General features: G+C 40.5%; 1 protein-coding gene across 2 annotated transcripts; it reads left to right on the top strand.

The window, feature by feature from the left end:
* Window positions 1-482: 482 nt before the first annotated feature.
* tut7 (terminal uridylyl transferase 7) lies at window positions 483-25289 on the top strand. 2 transcript variants are annotated; one of them, XM_047381515.1, is made up of 29 exons: window positions 483-595; window positions 1680-2082; window positions 2297-2451; window positions 2542-2658; window positions 3810-3987; window positions 4159-4247; window positions 4459-4510; window positions 4590-4659; window positions 10017-10143; window positions 10250-10369; window positions 10480-10617; window positions 10778-10955; window positions 11523-12214; window positions 12298-12448; window positions 12733-12819; window positions 13257-13357; window positions 13943-14000; window positions 14328-14431; window positions 14510-14599; window positions 14682-14795; window positions 14942-15019; window positions 19566-19743; window positions 19823-19870; window positions 19968-20059; window positions 20142-20257; window positions 20351-20541; window positions 22095-22168; window positions 22259-22322; window positions 23624-23824. In XM_047381515.1, exons 2-29 carry the CDS (start codon window positions 1698-1700, stop codon window positions 23800-23802), a joined length of 4026 nt encoding a protein of 1341 aa, XP_047237471.1. In that variant the 5' UTR covers window positions 483-595; window positions 1680-1697; the 3' UTR covers window positions 23803-23824. The 2 variants fall into 2 exon arrangements, with proteins under 2 accessions (XP_047237471.1, XP_047237472.1); XM_047381516.1 differs by lacking the exons at window positions 483-595; window positions 23624-23824 and adding an exon at window positions 23927-25289 and having other exon boundaries at window positions 1604-2082.
* Window positions 25290-27841: the final 2552 nt, after the last annotated feature.

The raw sequence follows: 27841 nt of genomic DNA, 5'->3' as shown, positions 1-27841 counted from the left end.
TAACGTGTTCTTTGAAATAAAAGAATGGCTTAAAATAAAAGTGTAAAAAAGAACTTTGGAAGAGATCATGAAAACAGTTTTTACTTTAAATCAGTAATGAACGTATTGTTTGCGTGATTTGTTTTCAGGGATTGTTTAGTATTTTATTTTATGCTCTTTTAATTTACTTTAATGGCACAATTTTTAGAATACTTGCTCTTACATAATTTGCCTAATTTTGCACTATTGCTGCAATCATTTGTCGTTTATTATATTGAACTGCTAAAATAAAAATTTTTCTGTTATAATTTTATTGTATTGCATTTCATTACACCATTATTTCTTCTTTCGTGGTTTCCCAATTCACTTTATTGCAGTGTTAACATAAATGTTTTATTATTCCCTGACATGCTTACTTTTTTTATTTTACTGTTCTCGGGAATATTCTTTCCTGTCTTTCATGATTTGCAAATGCTATTTATTTGATTATTTTTAATCGGAACTGACTCTTCTCTTTAATGGTCATAAAAAAAAAATAAAAAAAAAGACAAGTCTGCCCTTGTCCTTTACGTCATCTTTCAAACTCAACAGCAAGACAACATGAACAACCTGACAAGTATGTATCGTGTTTAAGTACAAAATGTATTTTGACAACATTGTGGATTCTTTTAACCTGTCTTTTAACAAAATGGTTGATTCACCACTGCTGCAGACGGAAAACACGCAACACAAAACGTAACATTAGCATTCGGGCTAGCTGTGTAGCCATTCTAAGTGGCAAGCTAAACATTAGCAGCTAACTTTAGCATTGTTGTTACTGTGCGGCGTTAACGTTGTTGTTAAATTTGACCAACGCTTCAGTTAATTGTTGGTTACAGGTGTAATAGTATGGTGTGCTTTAAGTGGAGGAAGTGGTAGCGGGAATTCATGCTACACCCGCTGCTAACTTAAGCTAACAAAACCTTACAGTCAGTGGTAAATGACTCACAGTTAGCCACGTATGTTGAGCCGTGTTGCCTAATAGAAATCTATCCGTAAACAGCAGCCTTAATGTATTGTTTCTTGGTATGTGATAACCTTAGAGTTGTGTTTTTCGTTGAATTTTAATTAATTAAATTGCTACATTTGTCAATATCTCCCAATAAAAGTTAGTAGTTACGCTTAGTTTACAGAAGTCAGACTGATAAAGAATAAAAGTTCAAAATTCGTGGAGTTTGCTCAAGCTGATATTTAGTTTTAAATGATCGCTGTAGAGTCGTGAGGGTTCATCTCAAACAACAGCTTATAAGGAACATTGGATGTTTTGTTTCTGTTTAAATATCACAGATTTTTCTCTAATGCAAAATCTGTAAATAAGACCTCTGTCAAAGTTAGAGATTATGATGATCTTCTAGATGTAGGTTTTATATAGATTATTTTATCACACAAATATTATTGCAAAACGCGTCATCTCAAAATCACACAAACTGGTGAAAGCCAAAATAATCTCGAGACAGAAAAGTCAGTTTCCATAGATACAGAACCCACTACTGGAATACTGCAGTGTTGTTTTAATTGTCTGAGCCATTTTCATTCTGTTGTTGTGTTTTTCTGTATTGTTTTATTTTAAAAGATTTCCAGAATTTTATTGTATTGCTTTTCTTTGCACATTGGTGCATCACAACAACAAATCTGGACTACTATTACATTTCATCCTGCAGTTTTAGCAAAAGTGAATAATGGAAAACTCAGGCAGACCCTGTAGGGCTAAGCAAAGAGCCTGGGAGAGGGGAGCTACAGCAGCAGACAAGGAAGAAAGTTGGAAAATGCAAGACCAGGTTCGTGGACATAATTCAACATCGGAGGGAGGACAGCAGGGCAAGAAGGGAGGCCTGGGACCCCTGGGCTACTTGCCTGTTGGATTTAGAAGTGGCCAAAGCCCCGCTCAGACCGACGACCTCCGATGGTTTTCAGGCCCAGTGAACAGCGATTTGAGTCAGGAGGATATTTGGAGAGGGCATTCACAGCAGCAGTCCTGGAGGAGGAGAGCCCAGGTAGAAAGTCCAAATGAGGACGGAGCGTACAGTAGGAGAGAGGACACAGATGACATTGCCCATAAACCTGGTGAGATGTTTTTAGAAAATAGTTGTGTGAGACACTTGTTGAAATATCTCTTTCTAAAAAAAGAAAGTAATGTAAAGCTAAAATCTGTTCAAATGTGGTAATAATCGTGAAGCAGTGACTCCGAAAATGTATCTTTAATCTGTAAGAACTCACTACACACCATCTATGAGCCATATCCATTACTAATTTTTGACATGAATTCTTTATTCTGAAGGAAGAAGACGGAGGAAGAGAAACAAGAAGAAAGCTTTGGCTGAAGAGTATAAGGGCTTTGAAATTGAAGAGTCCAGAGTCTCAGTTCAAGAGCTCCAAACTATACGGCAAGCAGAGAGAAAACTTAAACAAGACGGGATACACCCCCTTAGAAAGGTAATGACTGTCAGGGAACGCAGTATTTGAACTATTGATGAGGTACAGTTAAGAACGTTTTACCAGAAAATTTTGTTTTGTTTGATTCAGAATTCTCATAGCAATCCTGGAGCTCTTTACACCTGCACTTTGTGTGATATTCTCCTGGAGTCAATACCTCATGCTTTCAAACACATCAGAGACAAACGGCACAAGAAGAGGGTTCGGGTAAGAAATCTTTGTAAAGTACTAATACTAAATGACAGTTTGCAGTACAGTACCTTGCAAAACTATTCAGACCCCTTAAGTTGTTTTCACATTTTATCGTGTTACAGCTACAACCCACAATGCATTTTATTGGGATTTTAGGTGAGACTAATACAAAGTTTCAGATAATTGTGAAATATATGCATGGTTTTCACACTTTTACAAATCTGAATGTGTGACATGCAGTCGTATTGAGCGCCCCTAACTCACTGTTCAGGTGGGAAATGGATACTATGGAACAACTGTCAACCTACCAAGACATTGCTGTGCAATCTACATTTTGGGCAAGGAGAGGATTAATCATAGAAGCAATTAAAAGGCCCATTGCAACTCTGAAGGAGCTGCAGAGGAGGGGATAGATGGAAGAAGATGCTCTGGTCAGATGAGACCAAAATTGACCTTTTTTGTCTCAACAAAAAAACTGCATATGGTGGAAACCCAGCATATCACCCTGAACACACCATTCCTACATTGAAAGATATTGTTAGGAGCATCAAGCTGTGGGGATGCTTTTCCTAAGCAGGTTCAGGTAGAAAATCTGTTAGAGGCTACAAACACTTAAGACTGGGGCGGGGCTCACCTTCCAGCACCCCCTAAACATATAGCTATCGCTACAATGGAATAATTTAGGTCAAGGCACACTCATGTGTTAGAATGGTCTAGTCAAAGTCCAGACGTAAATCAAATTCAGAATCTGTTTGTAGATTGTCCTCTCCATCTAATGTGACGGAGCTTGAGCTAATTTGCATAGACTAATGAGCAAATATGTTTGTCTCGAGATGTGGAAACCTGACACAGACCTACCCCAAAAGACTCGTAGCTGTAATTCCAGTTCTACAAGTATTGACTTGAGTGTGTGTGTGTGTGTGTGTATGTGTGTGTGTGTGTGTGTGTGTGTGTGTGTGGACGCTTCAGATTTTTATTTGTAAAAACATGTTAAAGTAAAAAAAAAAACATTCATAATTTACCCAATAAAATGCAATGACGTTTGGGGTTATAATGTGACAAATTGTGAGAAAGTTCAGGGAGTATGAATCCTTTGGCAAAGCACTGTGTATTTTTTTAAAGTAGGAGTGAGCATCTTTTTTTCTTCTGTGTGTTTGTGCTCAAAGGAGAAACAAGAGCAGCTGATGCTAGGTGAGATCACACCTCCAGGTCCCGAGCACATCTGTGCAGTGACTGAAGCTCTAAAGGCCGTTGTCCAGGAGCATGGGATGAATGACCAGGATGTTTTGAGGAGGGAGAGTGTTGTTTCCATCATGCAAGACCTTCTGATTTCCATCCTGCCAGGTGAAACGTCTGAGGATAAAGCTTACATTTGTTGCTGAAATAATTATATACAAGATGTTTTTTTTTTCCACAACTACTTCCCTGTCACAGACTGTCAAACTACTTAAATCTTTTGACTAATTAGTGCCAGTTTTATGCTTGTCTGTTTTTTTTTATCTTCTCATGTTGTAGAAATAAAGCTCAGGCTTTATGGCTCATCTTGCACAAAGTTTGGATTTAAGGATTCCGATGTCAACATTGACATTCAGTACCCACCTCACGTAAGTAGCCATGTGTGAGTTGGACCGTTTTAAATACATGTTTTATTGCTATGTCTGACACGTTGAATAATTGTAAAAAAATAATGACAAAGTCTTGTATTCAAAGCATGTAGTAGATTTTATATTACCATATTACAGAACAGATCTCACCCCAATCATCTAATTTTTTATATTATGTTGTATAAAGTTTTAAATTGGAATTTGTTCACAGATGCATCAGCCAGATGTCTTGTTGGTGGTTAAGGACACCCTCTCTGTGAGCCGTAAGTCACGTTATTCTTCAAACCATGTTTTAATGAAGAAATCCCTCTAGAATAATAATAACTTTCATGCTGCTTTCAGCTCTTTTTCTCAATATGGAAGCTGACTTTCATGCCAGGGTGCCTGTGGTCATCTGTAAAGAAAGAAAGAGGTTAGTACCAATATATGGATCGAGTGAGATGTAAACGCAAGACGTTGGCTCATATTGGGGCCTTGTCAAAGTGTTCTCCGTATTTGGCAGTTCCCCCATTTTCCTAACGGGTTATACTTTGCCAAGTAAATTTGGCTTCTAAAGTGCCAGGCCATTTTTGTGTTTTATAAGTAACAGTTCTCCAGTCACATAAAGATACTTTTACAAGATTTCTGTTTTACTTGAGCATGAGTTTTACATTTTTCTTTTCAGTGTTTCTTGCCGCTCTATGGTGTAAAGCTGAATTCATGCGTCTCTTTGCAAAAACAGCGGTGCAGTTTTTGTCTGCCAGGGACGTGTTTTGTCTTTTCGGTCTCTTGTGCACGTTCCTGTTTTTTGTACGGTTGTCCTGTGGTGCAGGGAAAGCAGTCAAGTATGGCCTTTGACTATGTTTGGTTTTACAGGCACAACTAAGGACTGAATATAGCCACAGAAGAAATATTTACAGTGTAATTAGTTGTATTTTCTGCTTCCAGTTGTTGAATACAAATAGATTTTCTCTGTACCGACTCTTTATAAAGAGGTCGTGCATCTGTGTTGGCATGATTAAGGACAACTCTGTTCATCTTGATGACAGAACATCTTTGTGAAATAGCCCTAAGCTTGACGACAACCACATCAGAATGTTTCTGATTATCCTCTTGACAAAGATCCCAGTCTTTGTTATCGAATTTGACCCGACGTTTAAGATTGTCAGTGGCTTCTTTCTTGAATTTGTTTTGTTGGTTGGTTCTTCTGCAAGTTCTGGATGCTGGGCCTGTTCGCAGCAGGTGTTTTTGTACAAAAGGACAGCATCATGTGACTCTTTTTGCACTTTATGTAACCTTTCAAGGTAATAGGTGCCAGCAGATCTTCTTTACAGGCTTGAATGCAAAGGAAGTGAATATATACTGCTGTGAAATCAAACTGTCCACTTAGGAAGCAACACTGATTGACGATCAGTTTCACTGCTGTTGTACAAATGGAAAAGACAACAGGGGGAAGACACTCAATAAAGGAGTGGTTCTGCAGGTGGGGACCACAGACCACTTCTCAGTACCTACAGGTCCTTCTCAAAATATTAGCATATTGTGATAAAGTTCATTATTTTCCATAATGTCATGATGAAAATTTAACATTCATATATTTTAGATTCATTGCACACTAACTGAAATATTTCAGGTCTTTTATTGTCTTAATACGGATGATTTTGGCATACAGCTCATGAAAACCCAAAATTCCTATCTCACAAAATTAGCATATCATTAAAAGGGTCTCTAAACGAGCTATGAAACTAATCATCTGAATCAACGAGTTAACTCTAAACACCTGCAAAAGATTCCTGAGGCCTTTAAAACTCCCAGCCTGGTTCATCACTCAAAACCCCAATCATGGGTAAGACTGCCGACCTGACTGCTGTCCAGAAGGCCACTATTGACACCCTCAAGCAAGAGGGTAAGACACAGAAAGAAATTTCTGAACGAATAGGCTGTTCCCAGAGTGCTGTATCAAGGCACCTCAGTGGGAAGTCTGTGGGAAGGAAAAAGTGTGGCAGAAAACGCTGCACAACGAGAAGAGGTGACCGGACCCTGAGGAAGATTGTGGAGAAGGGCCGATTCCAGACCTTGGGGGACCTGCGGAAGCAGTGGACTGAGTCTGGAGTAGAAACATCCAGAGCCACCGTGCACAGGCGTGTGCAGGAAATGGGCTACAGATGCCGCATTCCCCAGGTCAGGCCACTTTTGAACCAGAAACAGCGGCAGAAGCGCCTGACCTGGGCTACAGAGAAGCAGCACTGGACTGTTGCTCAGTGGTCCAAAGTACTTTTTTCGGATGAAAGCAAATTCTGCATGTCATTCGGAAATCAAGGTGCCAGAGTCTGGAGGAAGACTGGGGAGAAGGAAATGCCAAAATGCCAGAAGTCCAGTGTCAAGTACCCACAGTCAGCTGCTGGTCTGGGGTGCCGTGTCAGCTGCTGGTGTTGGTCCACTGTGTTTTATCAAGGGCAGGGTCAATGCAGCTAGCTATCAGGAGATTTTGGAGCACTTCATGCTTCCATCTGCTGAAAAGATTTATGGAGATGAAGATTTCATTTTTCAGCACGACCTGGCACCTGCTCACAGTGCCAAAACCACTGGTAAATGGTTTACTGACCATGGTATCACTGTGCTCAATTGGCCTGCCAACTCTCCTGACCTGAACCCCATAGAGAATCTGTGGGATATTGTGAAGAGAACGTTGAGAGACTCAAGACCCAACACTCTGGATGAGCTAAAGGCCGCTATTGAAGCATCCTGGGCCTCCATAATACCTCAGCAGTGCCACAGGCTGATTGCCTCCATGCCACGCCGCATTGAAGCAGTCATTTCTGCCAAAGGATTCCCGACCAAGTATTGAGTATCCGTATTAAGACAATAAAAGACCTGAAATATTTCAGTTAGTGTGCAATGAATCTAAAATATATGAATGTTAAATTTTCATCATTACATTATGGAAAATAATGAACTTTATCACAATATGCTAATATTTTGAGAAGGACCTGTATGCTTTCTGGCTGATGTTTTGGTCACTTTTGAATGTTGGTGGTGCTTTCACACTCGTGGTAGCATGAGACGGACTCTACAATGCACACAAGTGGTTCAGGTAGTGCAGCTCATCCAGGATGGCACATCAATGTGAGCTGTGGCAAGAAGGTTTGCTGTGTCTGTCAGCGTAGTGTCCAGAACCTGGAGGCACTACCAGGAGACAGGCCAGTACACCAGGAGACGTGGAGGAGGCCGTAGGAGGGCAACAACCCAGCAGCAGGACCACTACCTCCGCCTTTGTGCAAGGAGGAGCACTGCTAGAGCCCTGCAAAATGACCTCCAGCAGGCCACATGTGCATGTGTCTGCAAAAACGGTTAGAAACCAACTCCATGAGGATGGTATGAGGGCCCGACGTCCACAAATGGGGGTTATGCTCACAGCCCAACACAGTGCAGGACGCTTGGCATTTGCCAGAGAACACCAAGATTGGCAAATTTGCCACTGGTGCCCTGTGCTCTTCACAGATGAAAGCAGGTTCACTCTGAGCACATGTGACAGACGGTACAGAGTCTGGAGACACCGTGGAGAGCAATCTGCTGCCTGCAACATCCTTCAGCATGACCGGTTTGGCAGTGGGTCAGTAATGGTGTGGGGTGGCATTTCTTTGGAGGACCACACAGCCCTCCATGTGCTCGCCAGAGGTAGCCTGACTGCCATTAGGTACCGAGATGAGATCCTCAGACCCCTTGTGAGACCATATGCTGGTGCGGTTGGCCCTAGGTTCCTCCTAATGCAGGACAATACTAGACCTCATGTGGCTGGAGTGTGTCAGCGGTTCCTGCAAGATGAAGACATTGAAGCTATGGACTGGCCCGCCCGTTCCCCAGACCTGAATCCAATTGAGCACATCTGGGACATCATGTCTCGCTCCATCCGCCAACGTCACGTTGCACCACAGACTGTCTAGGAGTTGGTGGATGCTTTAGTCCAGGTCTGGGAGGAGATCCCTCAGGAGACCATCCACTGTCTCATCAGGAGCATTCAGAGTATTCAGTGAGAATATTTCAGTCATTCAGATCTAGGATGTGTTATTTGAGTGTTCCCTTTATTTTTTTGAGCAGTGTATATATATATATATATATATATATATATATATATAAATATATATATATATATAGTGCATTCATAAGGTATACTAAAAGGACACGTTTTATGCTACATCATTAGTCCAAAATAGATTAAAGAAATGTTTCCCTCGACATTCTACACACAATACTCCATATTTACGAATAAAAGAAATGGTTTGATTTTCTTTTTTTTTTTTTTTTTGTTGCAAATTCATAAAAAAAAAAAAATCTAAAACACAAATACTATTCTTTGCCATTACACTCAGATTTGAGCTTAGGTGCATGCTGTTTCCACTAATCATACTTCTACAACTTGTCCAGAGTCCACCTATGGTAAGTTATCTTGATTGGACACGGCTTGCAATGGAACACCCTCGTCTAGATAAAATCTCATAGTTTACCGTGCATATTAGAGAAGAAACCAAGCAGTAAAGTCAAAGGAATTATCAGCTGACCGCCTGAGACCAGATTGTGTTAAAGCAAAACTATAGGGAGGGATGAAAAAATGGCAGCATTGAAGCATAGGGGACTCCATTGTTTGGAAGGGGAAGAAGGTTTGGAACCACCAGGACCATCCTAGATCTGTCCACTTGACCAAACTGAGCAATCAGCGAAGAAGGACATTGGTTAGAGAGGTGACCATAAACTCAATGGTTTCTTAGGCACCATTGCAGGACTCTCTCATGAAGATATAACTATACAGAGGGTCAACAAATGCTAATGTACACCATCAATCATGCCTGTAATGTAAAGAGACCAAATGTGTATGGCAGCTTGTGTGGGTTTTGCAGAAATCCACTTTAGAGATTGGCAGACAAGAAGACACTGAACTCTGTGGTATGATAAAACCATAATAGAACTATTTGACCTGACGTCAATGCATCATGTCTGGTGGAAAATAGCTACAGCTATTCACATGGCTAACACCATCCCTTCTTTAATGAATGACAGTTGCAGCATCATGCGGTCAGGATGTTTTTCTGCAACAAGAACTTGGCGTCAAAACCGCACAAGTCCAAGATGACAGCAGCCAAATATAGAGAGAATGTGGAAGAAAACCTGCTCCAGATTGCTCTGGAGCTATGACTAAGGCAGCAATTCATGTTCCAACAGGACAATGACCAGAAGCACACACCCAAGATAACAAAAGAGTGACTTAAGGAGCAATCTGTGAATGCCTTTGAGTGACCCAGCCAGAGCCCAGCAGATCATAAATTTTACACCTTTGGAAAGACATAAAAATGGCCTTTTACTTGTCATGCCCATCCACCCAGACTCGGCTTGAAATATCTGAAGAGAAGATTGGGAGAAAATGCCCCAAAACAAATGAATCAAGCCTATAGAGACATACCCAAGCAGACTCGAGATTATAGATCACTGTTGCTTTAAAAAGGGTTTTTAACATGTTTTGAGCAACTTTTTTTTTTTTTTGTTATTTCAAATATTATTTGGCACTAATAGTGGCCATTATTGACAGTATTCAAACAGGACATGGACATGGTGGGAGAGAGAAATGCAGCAAAGGTCTCAAGGTCTGGAATCGAACCTCATTACATAAGTTCCAGAGGCAATTATAAAATTCAACAAAACAAAAAGAGCCAACTGGAAATAGATGATTTTGCAAGATGCCTCCCACCCAAAAGTTGCAAATTTCTTGTGAAAGCAAACTATAATTTATCTCAACAGTGGTTTAATCTGCAAAGTGAGCGCTGGGAATGAAAATGCTTTCCAGACCACCTCCTACCTGTCTGCCCTTGCCAATTCAGACAATCTTCTCCTCCCGCTGGTCTTAGGCCTCAGACGTTGGGCACAGGTATGTCTTCAGTTTATCCCAGATTAACCAGGCAGTCTATAAAGCTGATACAGCTTGCAGAATTTCACATTGATAAAACTTACCTTTATTTTCTGTTTTTATATAGATCTGTGAAATCGACCGTCCCGAAGAAGGGGGGTTGCCTCCATATGTGTTTGCCCTCATGGTTATCTTCTACTTGCAGAAGCGTAAAGAGCCTCTCTTGCCTACTTATCTGAACCAGGGGGTGTGTGTTTCTTCACCTTTCTTGTGGGAAATAAATAAAATCTGCACCCAATTTTTAGCTATTCCAATTTGCTTTCCAGAGAAACTAAGCTTGGGTCTTATGGTCTTTAGATTAAGGTGTTTTCACTGAGTAGGCTGTCAGCCTTCAATCTCACACATACTGATGACGGGTACATCCACTGGACCTACATCGCCCCTTCCTCCAAAGAATCCTCCCTGGCAGCAGAGAGCTCCACTATAAAGGGAAAGGTATATAAAATATTTATAAGTACAGTTAGTTCATTTTAAAATAGTTTTGAAGATGGATAAACCTTTCCATCATCAGAAGTTTTATGCATAACAGATTTGCCAAACCTGATAAGTTTATATTTATTAGTTATATTTATTCAACATTGGCTGTGACTTTCAGGTACCACTGGTGTTTCAGAGCACCCGTCCGGCGGTGGAAGTTGGGCTCCTCTGGATAGAAATGCTTCGCTTCTATTCGCTGGAATTCATCATGGCTGACAACGTGATCGGTGTGCGAACCAATGCTGTCCTCTCTCGAGAGATGAAAGACTGGCCAAAGAAACGCATTGCTATCGAAGGTCAGAAGCTCTCTAAAGTTAGCTGTTCTCATTTGTAAAATGCATTAATCAGTCTTTTGCGATAATGGTCCCTCCTCTTGAACATTAGCCACTTTATTACCACAAACTTTAATGTAATTAATCCGGATTTTATGTGATAGACCATGACTGGGAAATGGAAGTAAAATTATACTTAAAATTTGAAAAGTGTGTTAGCTGTAAATCCTTTTAAAGTATGTCTTTACCGGGTCTTGTCGTTGTCAGATTTTGACTTCGTTTTAGGTTGGGGCTCTGACTGGAGCATCCTAACACATTGCTATGCTTTGGGGTAAATCTCTCCATTTGTAGTTCTGGCTGCGTGTTTAATGTCGTCCTGCTGGAAGCTGAATCTCCACACTTGTCTCAAGACCGTTGCAACCTCTAACTCAGTTTTTAGTGCTATCCAGTTTCCCTGTACGTCCTGAAGAAAAAGCATATCCAATCATGATGGTGCCACCACTATCACCAAAGTGATAGAGGTGCCACTATTTGTAAATGTTTGTTACTCTAACCTGACATAATACTAAGAAATTGTTCTTTTGTTTTTAGACCCGTTTGCTGTAAAGAGAAACGTGGCCCGCACTGTGAACAGCCAGCAAATGTTTGACTACATCCTCCACTGCCTCAAGACCACATATAAGTACTTTGCTCTTCCGCTCAATACGTCCGCTGTTAACCACAGAGGAGAAGCCAAGCGGGGCCAAGACCAAGGAGCCAACACTGAGGCTTTCAGTGGCCTGTCCAATTTCAGTCAGCTCTCCCTTCAGTCCCAACGTGCAAGTCAAGCTCAGGCTGCAGATGACGGCGCAGATGACTCTGATTGCATCATTGAAGAAGAAGAGGAAGTTGAGGAATGCAGTGACTCTGACGAAGAGAAGGAGAAGGAAAAGGCAGACCCGGGAAAAAGCAGTTTCTCAGAAGATGAGGATGAGGAAGAGCAGGATGACGATCTGGATGTCGATATTCAGACGCATGATCGACAGCATTTGGACAGCTTCACAACAGAGGATGAAGATATTTTCCCAGTTGATGAGATTTCAGGGGAGGAACTTCTGTCTGACGAGGAGGCCCCGGATTTGGACACACCTGGTTCTCTGGATGAGGAAGAGGAGCTGGCACATGTCAGGCTTTCACCTTCATCTTCAAAGAGTAGAACTGAAAATGAAGGTACTAAAAATAAAAACCAACAGCAAAGCCCATTGGCTTATGAGTTCACCAAGCAAGCTTTTACCAAAGGAAAGGTAAGTTTGATACCATTTTATACTTTTAGCATCTATCAGGTAAAATCTTCAAAATCTGATTTAAACTCATAATACGTTTTTAGTCGCACACGGTGGTGTGTAGCTTGTGCAAACGTGATGGACATCTGAAGAAAGACTGTCCGGAGGATTTTAAGAAAGTGGAGCTGGACCCTCTGCCCCCGTTAAAACCAGACTTTCTCCGTGTCCTCAACAGAGTTTGTGAACAATGCTACAGTGAGTACTGTGCGATAGTTGTTTGAAGGAAGCATATCACTTTGGTGAGCTTTACTGTACTTGCTTGCAGTAAGCATTGTAAAGTAGAGAGGTTCAAATAAAATATGAAAGGAAATTGAGCAGGTAAAGTAAAAGCAAAAATGCAATCCAGTAACAAGCGAGCTAAGCTGCAGTAATGACTTCACTGTTATGTTAAAGATACTGCAAATTGATTTGTGTTTAACCTTTAATTATAAAAAGTTCAAACCTTTTTTTGAATTGTTTTTTTTTATTTATTTTTTTAGGCGACTTTGCCCCTGATGACCTGGAAAACGGTGTAAGAGAGCTCATCCTTCAAGACTTGGAGAGCTTTGTTAGACGACAGTTTGCTGGTAAAGTGAATTACTTCAATAGGGTTTAAGAGGGACAGTAGCTGCCTGGTGCTGCTAATTAAAACACTTAATTTATTGGTTATCAGCAACTGTGGCCAGCTTTATGAAAACAGGATGTTTTTTGTCAGTTTGCTTATCTGTGGCATGCTGGTGTGCTTTAACACAGTTCCAAGGAGTAAAGACAATTAGAAAGGCAACTATAGCTGCAATAATGATTTGGGCTTGTTTTGCATCCAGAGAACCTGCGAGTCATTGGGTTGACCATGATCTCCTCTGTCTATCAAATTATTCTAAGGTGAAGCAACCCGTCTGACAGAAAGAAAGGATCTGTGGTGAAATGGCCAAAGTCTACAGGCGATTGAATGATTTTCACATGAGTGTACCTGTATGATTGTTGATGGAAAATATTTTCTTTTCGTTTCGTTTTTGCTGCACAGGTGCTCGGCTACAACTGTTTGGATCATCCAAAAATGGTTTTGGCTTCAGACAGAGTGATCTCGACATCTGCATGGTTTTGGAGGGAAAGGAAACCATAGATGTAAGTTATTTATCTGTTAACCAGATACGCTGCTGTTAAGATTTTGTATTTGTCTTGTTTGTTTGCATTTATTGTAAACCTTTTAACCTGCTAATTAAATTTTGGTTACATGGTGAACTTTTTATTTTTATTTTGGACAAAGGCGCATACATTACATTTGTTTTTTGTGATATTTTTGCTAGCTGATTTTTGCAGAGCTAGTGGCCATTATTTTTGTTATTTTTCCAAAGTAGGCAGACAGAATGTGGGGTGGAGAGAGGGGAAAGACATGCAGCATAGGTCTCGGACGGCTGCTTCAAGGACTGAGGCCTCTGTATTTGGGTCGTGCGGGAGGAGGCCGGGAGGAAGACCCAGGACACGCTGGAGGGACTATGTTTCTCGGCTGGCCTGGGAACGCCTTGGGATTCCCCCGGACCCCTGGCCCAAGTGGCTGGGGAGAGGGAAGTCTGGGTCTCTCTGCTTAAGCTGCTGCCCCCGCGACCCAACCCCGGATAAGCAAAAGACGGATGGATGGACGGACGGACGGACAGATATGTTGCTCAGCCTCGCCACATCAATTAATCTCTAATGTATTTTTTCTGACAGGATTTTGACTGCATTAACATCATTAAAGGCCTGGCAAGACAGCTGAAGAAACACCCAGGTATGACAGAGCTGATGTAATTAGACTAGATCTACCACATTACATTACTTGTTTAGTCTTAATTTTCTTTCCAGATTTCAGTCGGTGTTTATTTCACTTTTGATGGCAACAACTAATTTAGCTTTTCACCTAATTACAGTAACTTCTCAAAAATAATGTTGCATTAAAACCTTTACCAGCCTAAATATTTTTTTTTCCCAGACAGTTTAAATTAAGGGTTGAATTTTTGTCTGAATTTATAAAGTTGTCCTTTTAAAAAGCAACACAAGTTCACATTGCTGGCTGTTGCTAAAGTAGTGTCTGAATGGTAGCAATTTCTGTTGCCAGGTCTGAAGAACATCCTTCCCATCACCACAGCTAAAGTACCCATTGTAAAATTTTACCATATTCGCACTGGCTTGGAGGGAGACATCAGCCTCTACAACACACTGGTAGGAATCTGCCCCTGTCTTTAGCTTTATTATTATTATTATTGACAGACCATTGAAAGCTGTTGTTTTCTTCTCCAGGCCCTTCATAACACACGCCTGCTAGCATCATATGCTGCCATAGACAGAAGAGTGAAGATCCTCTGTTATATAATGAAGGTTTTCGCAAAGGTGAACACACTTAATGCACACAACTAAGGCATCTTTTGTCTTTGATTATACAGTATCTCATTCACCCCCCCTTCCATTACAGATGTGCGATATTGGAGATGCTTCACGTGGCAGCCTCTCATCCTATGCCTACACTCTCATGGTGCTATTCTTCCTTCAGCAGAGAAACCCACCAGTCATCCCTGTGCTGCAAGAGGTTAAAAAAGTTCACGTTAACCTTTTTAAACTGGAATGATTCATTTATCTGTGATTTCATATATGCTGTTTAATTTGGGAAGTTGACTGAAAATATTGAAACTCAAAGCTTATCAGCGGGTTTACCAAGTGTTGATTGTCTTGCAGATTTATGATGGAAAAACGAAGCCGGAAGTGCTTGTTGATGGCTGGAATGTGTATTTCTTTGATGATTTAAAAACTCTGGTGAGTATGTTGTGCAAGGGCCTGTGAATGTTTTCACAACTTTTGAACTACAGGTGTTTGTGGTTGATTACTCCCATCCTGTTTTATGTGCTGTAGTTTACTGTCCACCGAGATATAATAAGGATTTTATTCAAGAATTATCTGAATTTCTTGCTGACTTTACTCCAAAATTTGACAATCTTTTAATTTGTGGGTATTTTATTATCCATATCTGCTGCCTGAATGACCCAGAGGCTGTTGAGTTTTCGAGGCTTCTGGCATCTTTAATCTTACACAGTTAGTAAACGGACCACCTCACCATCTTGGGCACACCCTGGATCTTGTTTTCACACATGGACTGTCTATCACTTGCTGTGAAATCTCTGAGGCTGCTATCTCAGATCATTTCCCCGTCATTTTTGAATTTGCAGCTCCCTCTCCAGCCAGTAGACCATTGGTAACAGCCTGTCAACGTCGCATCCTCACTTCTGCTACAGCTGAAGAGTTTGCAGACTCTTTGATGGATTCACCGTTTGTTAAATCATTTGGTATATATACCATATTATGTCCTAACAACGTCCTCTCGTCTTTGAATGACACCTGTCGAGAGGTCCTGGATTCCATTGCCCCTGTTGGGCTCAAGCATCCTAAACCTAAAGCTGAGCCCTGGTTATGTAACAGTAATGTACGTGACCTCAGGAGGAACTGCAGAAAAGCTGAACGACTGTGGAAGAAGGACAAATTGCGTGTATCTCTGGTTTTATTAAGGAACAGTCTTACTCACTACCAGAGATCCGTTAAAGAGGCAAAAACCCTAGGGTGTTATTTAACACAATTAACTCTGTCTTGCATCCATCTACATCTACTTGCATCTACATCTGTGTTGTTAGACACTTCGGCTACTACCTGTAAGAAGTTTCTTTCTTTTTTTTTCTTGAAAATGTGGCTTTTGTTTCTCCTACTAATCTAGTTTTCTCTGCTTCCCCTGCTGGTTCTGTTGTATTCAAGCAGTTCAAATCAGTAACTTTTTCTTTACTCAGCAAAATTGTGCAGCGCCTGAAAACTACAAATTGCCCTCTTGATTTTCTTCCAACAAAGTTATTGAAATAAGTTTTTAACACCATGGATATGAATTATGGGATTGTGCCAGTTCACTTCAAACATGTTGTTGTGAGGCCTCTTCTTAAGAAACCCCATCTTGACCCCCTGATTTTATCTAATTTTAGGCCAATCTCCCACTTGCACTTGCTGTCCTTGTGCTGCTGGATCTCACAGCAACCTTTCATACTGTGGATCACTCTGTCCTCTTGTCTCGTCTAAACAACTACAGGTCCTTCTCAAAATATTAGCATATTGTGATAAAGTTCATTATTTTCCATAATGTAATGATGAAAATTTAACATTCATATATTTTAGATTCATTGCACACTAACTGAAATATTTCAGGTCTTTTATTGTCTTAATACGGATGATTTTGGCATACAGCTCATGAAAACCCAAAATTCCTATCTCACAAAATTAGCATATTTCATCCGACCAATAAAAGAAAAGTGTTTTTATACAAAAAACGTCAACCTTCAAATAATCATGTACAGTTATGCACTCAATACTTGGTCGGGAATCCTTTTGCAGAAATGACTGCTTCAATGCGGCGTGGCATGGAGGCAATCAGCCTGTGGCACTGCTGAGGTCTTATGGAGGCCCAGGATGCTTCGATAGCGGCCTTTAGCTCATCCAGAGTGTTGGGTCTTGAGTCTCTCAACGTTCTCTTCACAATATCTCACAGATTCTCTATGGGGTTCAGGTCAGGAGAGTTGGCAGGCCAATTGAGCACAGTGATACCATGGTCAGTAAACCATTTACCAGTGGTTTTGGCACTGTGAGCAGGTGCCAGGTCGTGCTGAAAAATGAAATCTTTATTTCCATAAAGCTTTTCAGCAGATGGAAGCATGAAGTGCTCCAAAATCTCCTGATAGCTAGCTGCATTGACCCTGCCCTTGATAAAACACAGTGGACCAACACCAGCAGCTGACACGGCACCCCAGACCATCACTGACTGTGGGTACTTGACACTGGACTTCTGGCATTTTGGCATTTCCTTCTCCCCAGTCTTCCTCCAGACTCTGGCACCTTGATTTCCGAATGACATGCAGAATTTGCTTTCATCCAAAAAAAGTACTTTGGACCACTGAGCAACAGTCCAGTGCTGCTTCTCTGTAGCCCAGGTCAGGCGCTTCTGCCGCTGTTTCTGGTTCAAAAGTGGCTTGACCTGGGGAATGCGGCACCAGTAGCCCATTTCCTGCACACGCCTGTGCACGGTGGCTCTGGATGTTTCTACTCCAGACTCAGTCCACTGCTTCCGCAGGTCCCCCAAGGTCTGGAATCGGCCCTTCTCCACAATCTTCCTCAGGGTCCGGTCACCTCTTCTCGTTGTGCAGCGTTTTCTGCCACACTTTTTCCTTCCCACAGACTTCCCACTGAGGTGCCTTGATACAGCACTCTGGGAACAGCCTATTCGTTCAGAAATTTCTTTCTGTGTCTTACCCTCTTGCTTGAGGGTGTCAATAGTGGCCTTCTGGACAGCAGTCAGGTCGGCAGTCTTACCCATGATTGGGGTTTTGAGTGATGAACCAGGCTGGGAGTTTTAAAGGCCTCAGGAATCTTTTGCAGGTGTTTAGAGTTAACTCGTTGATTCAGATGATTAGGTTCATAGCTCGTTTAGGGACCCTTTTAATGATATGCTAATTTTGTGAGATAGGAATTTTGGGTTTTCATGAGCTGTATGCCACAATCATCCGTATTAAGACAATAAAAGACCTGAAATATTTCAGTTAGTGTGCAATGAATCTAAAATATAGGAATGTTAAATTTTCATCATGACATTATGGAAAATAATGAACTTTATCACAATATGCTAATATTTTGAGAAGGACCTGTATGTTGGTCTCTGTGGCTCAACTTTCAAGTGGTTCACATCTTATCTTACTGATAGAAGTTTCTCAGTTCTGATCAACGACTTGGCATCCTCCAGCGTGCCTCTGTCGTGTGGGGTGCCACGGGGCTCCATCCTTGGCCACCTTCTTTTCTCCCTCTATGTGCTGCCACTCGGAGCGATTATCACACTGCACCAACCTGTCTTTCCATTGTTACGCTGATGACATCCAGATCTATCTGTCCTTAAAACCAAGTGACAGTTACAACATTACCTTCTTGACTGCATTTCTGCAGTTAAACAATCGAGCCAAAATTTCTTGTTTTTAAATGAACAAAAGACTGAGCATATTCTATTCAGTAATATTGCCACTAGCGAGTGCTTTAAATTTTACTTTCAGCAATACTGTTAAAAATCTGGGAGTGATTTTTGATGAGGGTTAGTTTAGTAAGCAAAGTCAAGCTTTTACCATCTATGCCTTTTTTCCAAAGTTAAGCTTTTTTTAAACCACTCCGACCTTCAGAAGGCTATACATGCTTTCATCGGCTCAAGAATTGACTACTCTAATGCTCTTTATGTTGGTCTCAGTCAGTCGTTACTCAGTCGTTTGCAACTAGTCCAATTGCAGCTGCCCGGCTTCTTACGGATACCACCAAAAGAGAGTACATTACTCCTGTTTTATTTTCTTTGCATGGGCTTCCTGTCCGTTTTAGGCTAGATTTTAAACTTCTACTGTTTGTTTTTAAGGTTTTAAATTGTTTGGGCCCATCTTATTTATCTGATTTGTTGTGTCTTTGTGTGCGTGGTAGATCCCTGAGGTCTTCATCCCAGTTTTTATTAAATGTACCAAAGACTAAGCATGTGGATTGGGGTGATAGGGCATTCTCAGTAGCAGCTCCTAGACTTTAGAACCAGCTTCCTCCTGACCTACGCTCTACTTCTGACCTGGGCTGTTTTAAATCGAAACTTAAAACTTTATTATTTTTGAAAGGATTTTAATATCCAGTAGTTTGGTGGCACATTATTCCAGCGTTTATATTGTTTTATAGCTGTTTCTATGGTTGGTTGTTTGCTAATTTACCTTTTATGAAATGTTTTTTTCTTTTTATGTATGCTTTGTAAAGCACTTTGGTTGCACTTTGGTTTGAAAAGGCCGTACAAATAAATAAATAAAAAATAATAACAATTCTAAATAGTTTTTAGGGTTTTAGGTGATATTCCAAAACATTGTAAGGTGGAAGCTAAACATGATTTTTTTACAAAAAAGGGCTGAAAAGTGTTCTCGCTGTAATTAGAACTGCAAGTCTTTAGGTTTTTGCAATTGGTTGCATTATATTTTATTTAGGGTACAAGAGGCATGAATACGTATATAAGCAACACTTTACAGATTTTTATTTGTAAAAACCATGTATCATTTTCCTTTACTTTCACAAATACACACTATTTTGTGTTGGTCTGTCACATAAAATCAAAATATAATACATTAAGTTTTTAGTTTAGTTTTGTGACGAAGTGTGGAAATTTTCTAGGATATGATTAATGAAGCAAGGCACTTTTTGTTTGTTCATTTAAAGGAGTAAAGTGGGCATTTTTGTACCATTGTTGTGATATGTTGTCACCATCGTCCACCTGCAGCCTCGTCAATGGCCACAGTATGGAAAGAACACGGAGACCGTGGGGGAGCTCTGGCTCGGCCTGCTCCGCTTCTACACAGAGGACTTTGACTTTAGAGAGCATGTTGTTTGTATCCGACAGCATGCCCGCCTCACCACGTTCAACAAACAGTGGACGTCCAAGTACATTGTTATTGAAGGTCGGTTTTACCAACACTTAGAAAGATTCAAATTTTATTATTGGACTGGGTCCTGAAATTCTCTCTCTTCACATTCCAGACCCATTTGACCTGAATCATAATTTGGGTGCTGGTCTCTCCAGGAGAAGTATGATTATTTTTTATGTTACCTTCTTTGTAAACTGTACTTTGTTGTCTCAGTTTTTTTTTTTTTTTAAGTTCTTGCATTTTTGTCATCAAAACAGTGACAAACTTTATCATGAAGGCGTTCATCAATGGAAGAAGATTGTTTGGCACACCCGTGACAGTTGTACCACCAGTGTATCCCAGTGAAATGGTCAGTTTTGGAAATCTGGACACCATAGCTTCATATTTTATTGGTCTAAATTAAGCAGTGACTATATGATTGTTGTGCACAGGAGTATTTCTTTGACCCAGACGTTCTGACTGAGGGAGAAGTCGCTCCCAACGATCGCTGCTGCCGCGTCTGTGGCAAGATCGGACACTTTTTGAAAGACTGCCCCATGCGGAACAAGTGGGTATAATCCCAGCACGTGTGTGAATGGATCAGTGTTTCCAACTCAAATGTTTGGAACGTCACATGACTCATCGCATGTTTTGTTCTTAGACCCAGGCACAGACGGGATTCGGAGAACAGGCCAGAGCACTTTCAGGATTCAGCCGAGGAGTTCATGGATCCAGTCAGGTACAAGAATGAACACTGGAAGAAAAGAGATGCACTGGAGATGCGCTGCTGCTTCCTGTGTGGATCAAGCGCCCACATCAAGAAGGACTGTCACCTTTACAGAAGCCCCGCAGGTTCTTGGATGGCTCGTTTTTCTCAATCATATTTTTATTGAATGAAAAAATAAATAAACTAACAGGAAGGACAAGATGCAGACTAGCTTATGATTAATACAATCAGCAAGTACATATGATAGAGAAACAAAGCACAAACTTCTTAGCATCACAACTGAAGCTGGTCACCCCCTAAAACACAAAGCTTAAAATGTCTATTTTATAATTTTAACCTAGATGATGATCTGGTCTTAAACTCTTTCCCCAACATAAATCAAAATCTGCAGCCAGTTTATTAGAATAAGATCCATGTATGAATAAACCCTTTCCTGAAAAGCCCTGGAGGATGGAATCTGGATTTGAAGATTTGTACAATGTTGCAGAAACAGTCTCCACACCCTCCATAGCTTACCGCGAGAATTTTTCCCCTTTTCACATATTGAAGGAAAGATGAGATTCTTGTACCACAGGGTACAAGTAAGGGGGTTGTGTCCTGCTGTCCTAACAGAATTCTGTGCGTTCGAGATTGAGGAAGGTGAAGAAACTATAAATGAAGTTTGTTTAGTTAACTGGTTTATCAATACCTTTCTTTGGGGAATGAGGAAGTGAACATCGAAGCAGCGTTACAGTGGAATAACCTTTGGTAAGATTCACCTCCATTGAGATCCAGGATGGAGAATTACTTTGGTTATAGAAGTAAAACCAAGTTATAATGCAGCGTGTTGGCTGCCTCCAATGGTTCTGGAGTTTTGCTGGTGAGCTTTAATCAGCCAGTGTTGTGTACCTTTCTATAATGAGGCTGGTATTTACATTAACAAATACAAAGATTTAGGGAGGATATTAATGTCATGTAACTGAAACTGTGCACCAAAGATAAAGAAGAAACCACTGCATCAGAGACTGCTGTGATCTTTAAGGCTGAAAGAAAATTGTCTTTGAAGAGACAACTATGCTTCCTTGTAACAACTTTACCCAAGTGGATATATAATTGTATGCTATTTTAAATGGAGAACTGAAGTTCTCTGACATTAACAACCCCCGATCCACAGGGAAGATCTCACTATTATGAAGGTTTAGAAAATTTACATAATTTTGGTAACTTCTATACCTTCAAAGCTATTGTTCAGTAAATCAGATTATCAATAAGAAAGTCAGCAGTCCTACATTAAGTGTGGTGCAATGTTGGTAAAAAAAAGAGTAGTGCCTCCCGTTAGGATGGAGATGGTGCAGATGTCAAACCTCATAGTTAGACAGACAGAAAGAAATTTATTAAAGAAGCGGACTTGCTCATTGTGTTAGGATTGGAAGAAGATTCAGCGTGGGGTCCAACCAGCAAGAAGTATGAGGGGATAAGAGCCAGGATCAGGCAAAGAATAGAGGGTTCTTTCACATCATCAATGTTGGGGACATATACACTGGACAGTATGACTTTGTCTTTACCTTCTTCCTACATCATAGGTTAACAAAACCAACCTTTCACTTAAAGTTTCTAAAACAAAATAGATACCTACACCAGATATTGATGAACTGGGAGAAGATATCTCTTGCATTCTTAAATTATCGTCATTTTGCAGGTAATGTGAAAATGGAAAACCTTACATCCTCCTCATCAGGCCACCTTAAACATTTAAGAGAAAAGGAGAACCAGGTTTGTTTTCTTGAAATAAGTTCAAAACCATATTTATTTTTGGCAGAATATTTTTATGTTCTGATGTGTAATCTTGTGGCTTTTTTTCAGGGCTCATCTGCACAGGAAGAGAGGAGGAGAAAGAAACAGAATGTAATTCTAAGTCCGCAAGCAGGTATTTGACTTTCCAGTCTCTTCTTGTGCGCCAAACACACTATATTGCCAAAATATCCGTTCATCCATCCAAATAATTCACCTGAGGTGTTCCAATCATGGCCGCAGGTGTTTAATAATCCAGCATCTGGGCATGCAGAGTGCTTCTACAAACATTTGTGAAAGAATAGGTCGCTCTCCAGAGGTCCCATAGTTCCAGTGAAATTAGCTCTTAATTATTCAGCATACCAGGACATTTTGAATAATTTCATATTCCATATATTCTCAAAAACATAATCCTAAACCTTGTGGAAGACTTCCTTGGACAGTTGAAGCTTCTATAGGGCGAAGGGTGGGCCGACATATTAAACACTATGGATAAAGAAATAGGACGTCACTCAAGCTTATATGGGGGGGGGGGGCACTGAATACTTTTGGCAATGTAGTAGTGTATGTGGCATTAATATAAGTGTAGGCTAACTGTACATAAAATATCTCGACTTTTATTATTCAGTTTGGCCTTTTTTTAAATACACTTTTAGAAGGCAAGAAGAAGGCAAAAGATGTCATTTTGCAGTAAGTTCAAATCAGGCTACTTGATCAGCTGTGACTCATCAGTCTGCTGGGATCAGTTCCAAACACTTATGAGATGATGAACATATCATCTCAGGATGCTGCTGGACAGCCTGTTGCAACATCCTGAAGTTTACTCCGCTCTAAGTGGACTTAGATGTACACAGCAGACTGATGAGTCACAGAAGATTGGGCAAACTTGTAAAGCCAGCAGCTTTACCACATTTAAAACAGCAACAGATTTAACAGTTTCCTGTAAAGGTGTAGATGCTAAAGAAAATACAAGAGTTAAATGGCTTGTACTACTCCCCTGATATAGGCCAGCAAACAGCCCTCTCGGGAGAACTTTACTGACATTCAGCCTTTCCCACTCGGTTGTGATAAGATTCCACTTGATGAAGCTGATTTAATATCTGTGTACTATAAATATTATGGTTAATTGCGTCACAAAACCTTACTTCAAATAAACAGAACTATCCCAGTAAGAAGAATCCGAAATCAGAAGAGTCTGTGCATAATCATTAGATGTTTGGCTGCCTTGACTTTCATTTGACCTCTCAATGGGGATGCTTCTTGTTTTCCTGCATAATAAACCCGCTCAGATTAATGTTCCATGTACATTCAAATTGTTTCAGCTTTCCCCTCTAGAACAAATAAATGTCCAGCAGGCATATCCACTTTGAAATGAATGGTCTTTGAAAAGGACAATTAATATTGCATTTTTTCATTGTGGGTGGTTGTTTTGTTTAGGTTTGGTGAGAAGAGAGAATGAGAACAGTCCATATTTGCACCATTCCCAGATTCCTCCATGTTCCCCTAAACTGTGGAGCGCAGTCATGCTTCTATTTTGCCTACATTTTTGCATCTTTGTGCTATTTTTATTTGTTTTCTTTACAGTCAGAGAACAGGATTTGTTAATGGATTTTTGAAAATAAAGCCATTGTTAACGTGTCTGAGTGATGTGTCCATCTGCCATGTATTTTTTTTCCCCCTTTATCTTGTTAAAATTATTCTTGCAAAAATCTTAACATCTGCTTTGTGGTGTTGTCTTAGGTAGTTTAGCTCGTCGAAATGTAGGTCGTTCTGGTCCCAGGAAAAGCCCAGAAGAGTGAGGAGGGCCACTGGATACTCAGAGCACAGGATTTCTGCTGTTGTCCCGACAGACTGCATCTCAAATTCGGGGAAATCCTTAAATCTGAATACTACTGGGCCTTTGGGTGCCCATTAAAAAGCCAAAGCCTGGACATCAAGACTTGAAGCCAAATAGGGCCTTTTATGTGTGTATTTCCTCCTCAGATGAGCTTTTAAAGCTTTTGTTTTATCAAGACCAGCCATTACGCATGTCCAGTGTCTTTGTTTGAATTCTGTTTTTTATTATTATTCTTTACACCACAGTCCAATAATGGTCATTTCAAATCCCGTCTCCCCCCAAATACCCTCAAAAGCTATTAGGGTAAACAACTATTAAGGTATTATATAAAGATGGTGTGTGCTGAAATGAATGAAGGAAGGTTGATGATCTTTTCTCATGTCTTCATTCAGTTTCAAACTAAAATCACTATGCTATAAAAGGTTGCTCAGTTTACGTGGTTCTTGTCTTCTAAAGATTAAGATTTTTATCGGGATTTAAGAAAGGTTTAATGAAGATTTTATTGGCAGTATTTTTTTTTTCTGTGGCAGTCTTTTTTTTTCTTTACTACGTATTTTAAATCGTTCTGTTTTCTGCTCAGCACTGAGGCCTATTCATTTCTGTCCAGCTCAGAATGCTTCATTAAGTTTGGCTGGAAAAATGGCAACATTTTATTTTATTGTTAAATTGCAATTTGCTCTCTTCGTTTCACTGCTACACCGTCTCTCATCTGCCTGCTGGTGTGCACCAGAAGACCGAGGCTCAACTTCCTCCACTGTTTCTCCACACATGCCTGGAAATGTTATGACGGTGCAACAACACGGTAGAGGGAACAAATTTCACAGCTGCACTGGAAAGGATTTTTAGAAAAAACACACCAACTGTTCCAGCTGTCTGTATTACCTCCTGCAAACTCCACATACACATAGACCTGAAAATCTCTTCCCTTTTATTATGATTGCCACAGATTGTTAGCTGCACTGTGAAGGTTCAACCCCTTCAATTTGTTTTGCTGCTTGATTTGTTTTAAAGATTTCATTCATCGTTAATTATGGGAATTCTGCCTTCATTTTTAGATTGTTCCTAAAACAAAAATGATATTTGGTTTCATGGTCAGTTCTAATTTTAAAGTTTATTTTAATGCCAGCCTTCTTCTATATGTTTTGATGGACTCAAATGATCAAAGGTTTGATATGTAATTTAGGAATCCTGATCCAGGCAGGAAAGGTTTGCTTGCAGTCCATTTTGTCTGGCAAAAAACAAATTAAACATCAATTTACAACTCTGTGTGGAGCGTTTCCTCTGTGTATTTGTCCGATATTGCTATATGTGCACTTTTACTAGATATTTATATTGTCTATGTAAAACTAACAAATGTTGCTCAGCAGCTCTGACAAAAAGACAAACATACTGCTAAAAAACTTTTAGTAATTTAATACTTTTTTTTTTTGCCACTTTAGCTGGATAGAAACTACACTATTTGGTACAGTTCACATTCAAGAAAATGTAGAACATTGATTCTGCAATTGTCACAGTTTTTTGTTTTTTTTTTCCCTTTTGCACCATGAACTTTAGGATATTGGTAGACAAAGGTTTAGGTGTCATAAAGTGTTTCACTTCGTGTTTATTCCTAGCATTCTCCAGGTGCCCACTTAAATCTTACACCCCTGATTTTGCTATGTTGCAGCCCCAAATTTCAAGGCAAAATTAATTAGTTTCAGGTTGTTTTTTTAGGAGCTTAGTTGGCAGATCAAATACCTATAAATACTGCTAGGATAGCCTAACATAAGTATTTTACCTTTAGTGCTATTATGGGAATATGCAGTTAAGTCCTCAAACTCCAATGCAAAGTCACTATAAAGCGTAAATTTTAAATGAACATTTTCTGAGCTTTTATGTGCAAAGGCAATAAAAATATTGTGGTCCTCACTGGTTGTCAAATTTAGGAAAATGCGATTAGTAGTAGTTTAATTCAGATTTATGTGTAGGCCGAAACTGGGTCTTTTCAAAGGGTACGTGAATTTTGTTTCATTCCAGCCTTGAATTTGAGCAGTCATGTCCGGGTTACCGCACCCTGCTGGCGGTCAGACGCCTCGGAGCTCCTCTGGTACTTGGTTCCCATGAAGCGATCACACACTATCTAAAGACTCTTACATTAACGACTCTCAACCAGTTTCTAAGTTTGAGCTCTTTTTAATCTAAATTAAGACAGAGGAATGATTGCAGAGATCAGCGCTGTGGCTCTCGTCTCAGACCGTCGTTGTCTGTTAGAGGATGACGAAGAGTCTCGATAGAAAGTCACATTTTATATCTGGTTCTCCAATGCAATGGATGTTCTCTCCCTCAGTGATTATCAGTAGACTACAGGTCCTTCTCAAAATATTAGCATATTGTGATAAAGTTCAATATTTTCCATAATGTAATGATGAAAATTTAACATTCATATATTTTAGATTCATTGCACACTAACTGAAATATTTCAGGTCTTTTATTGTCTTAATACGGATGATTTTGGCATACAGCTCATGAAAACCCAAAATTCCTATCTCACAAAATTAGCATATTTCATCCAACCAATAAAAGAAAAGTGTTTTTAATACAAAAAACGTCAACCTTCAAATAATCATGTACAGTTATGCACTCAATACTTGGTCGGGAATCCTTTGGCAGAAATGACTGCTTCAATGCGGCGTGGCATGGAGGCAATCAGCCTGTGGCACTGCTGAGGTCTTATGGAGGCCCAGGATGCTTCGATAGCGGCCTTTAGCTCATCCAGAGTGTTGGGTCTTGAGTCTCTCAACGTTCTCTTCACAATATCCCACAGATTCTCTATGGGGTTCAGGTCAGGAGAGTTGGCAGGCCAATTGAGCACAGTGATACCATGGTCAGTAAACCATTTACCAGTGGTTTTGGCACTGTGAGCAGGTGCCAGGTCGTGCTGAAAAATGAAATCTTCATCTCCATAAAGCTTTTCAGCAGATGGAAGCATGAAGTGCTCCAAAATCTCCTGATAGCTAGCTGCATTGACCCTGCCCTTGATAAAACACAGTGGACCAACACCAGCAGCTGACACGGCACCGCGGACCATCACTGACTGTGTATACTTGACACTGGACTTCTGGCATTTTGGCATTTCCTTCTCCCCAGTCTTCCTCCAGACTCTGGCACCTTGATTTCTGAATGACATGCAGAATTTGCTTTCATCTGAAAAAAGTACTTTGGACCACTGAGCAACAGTCCAGTGCTGCTTCTCTGTAGCCCAGGTCTGGGGAATGCGGCACCTGTAGCCCATTTCCTGCACACACCTGTGCACGGTGGCTCTGGATGTTTCTACTCCAGACTCAGTCCACTGCTTCCGCAGGTCCCCCAAGGTCTGGAATCGGCCCTTCTCCACAATCTTCCTCAGGGTCCGGTCACCTCTTCTCGTTGTGCAGCGTTTTCTGCCACACTTTTTCCTTCCCACAGACTTCCCACTGAGGTGCCTTGATACAGCACTCTGGGAACAGCCTATTCGTTCAGAAATTTCTTTCTGTGTCTTACCCTCTTGCTTGAGGGTGTCAATAGTGGCCTTCTGGACAGCAGTCAGGTCGGCAGTCTTACCCATGATTGGGGTTTTGAGTGATGAACCAGGCTGGGAGTTTTAAAGGCCTCAGGAATCTTTTGCAGGTGTTTAGAGTTAACTTGTTGATTCTGATGATTAGGTTCATAGCTCGTTTAGAGACCCATTTAATGATATGCTAATTTTGTGAGATAGGAATTTGGGGTTTTCATGAGCTGTATGCCAAAATCATCCATATTAAGACAATAAAAGACCTGAAATATTTCAGTTAGTGTGCAAT

This window comes from Girardinichthys multiradiatus, chromosome 12, assembly GCF_021462225.1.
Source record: "Girardinichthys multiradiatus isolate DD_20200921_A chromosome 12, DD_fGirMul_XY1, whole genome shotgun sequence".
Lineage (NCBI taxonomy): Eukaryota > Metazoa > Chordata > Actinopteri > Cyprinodontiformes > Goodeidae > Girardinichthys > Girardinichthys multiradiatus.
The sequence above is the reverse complement of the archived record's forward strand: the minus strand, read 5'-3'. Positions and strand labels throughout refer to the sequence as shown.

What these genes read in the sequence shown, in the direction of transcription:
- tut7 (XM_047381515.1), top strand. Translation starts at nt 1,698, where the DNA reads ATGGAAAACTCAGGCAGACCCTGTAGGGCTAAGCAAAGAGCCTGGGAG. An exon ending in GCTCCACTATAAAGGGAAAG is followed by an intron (nt 10,618 to 10,777) that starts GTATATAAAATA and finishes TGTGACTTTCAG; the next exon opens with GTACCACTGGTGTTTCAGAG. An exon ending in TCATCCCTGTGCTGCAAGAG is followed by an intron (nt 14,796 to 14,941) that starts GTTAAAAAAGTT and finishes ATTGTCTTGCAG; the next exon opens with ATTTATGATGGAAAAACGAA.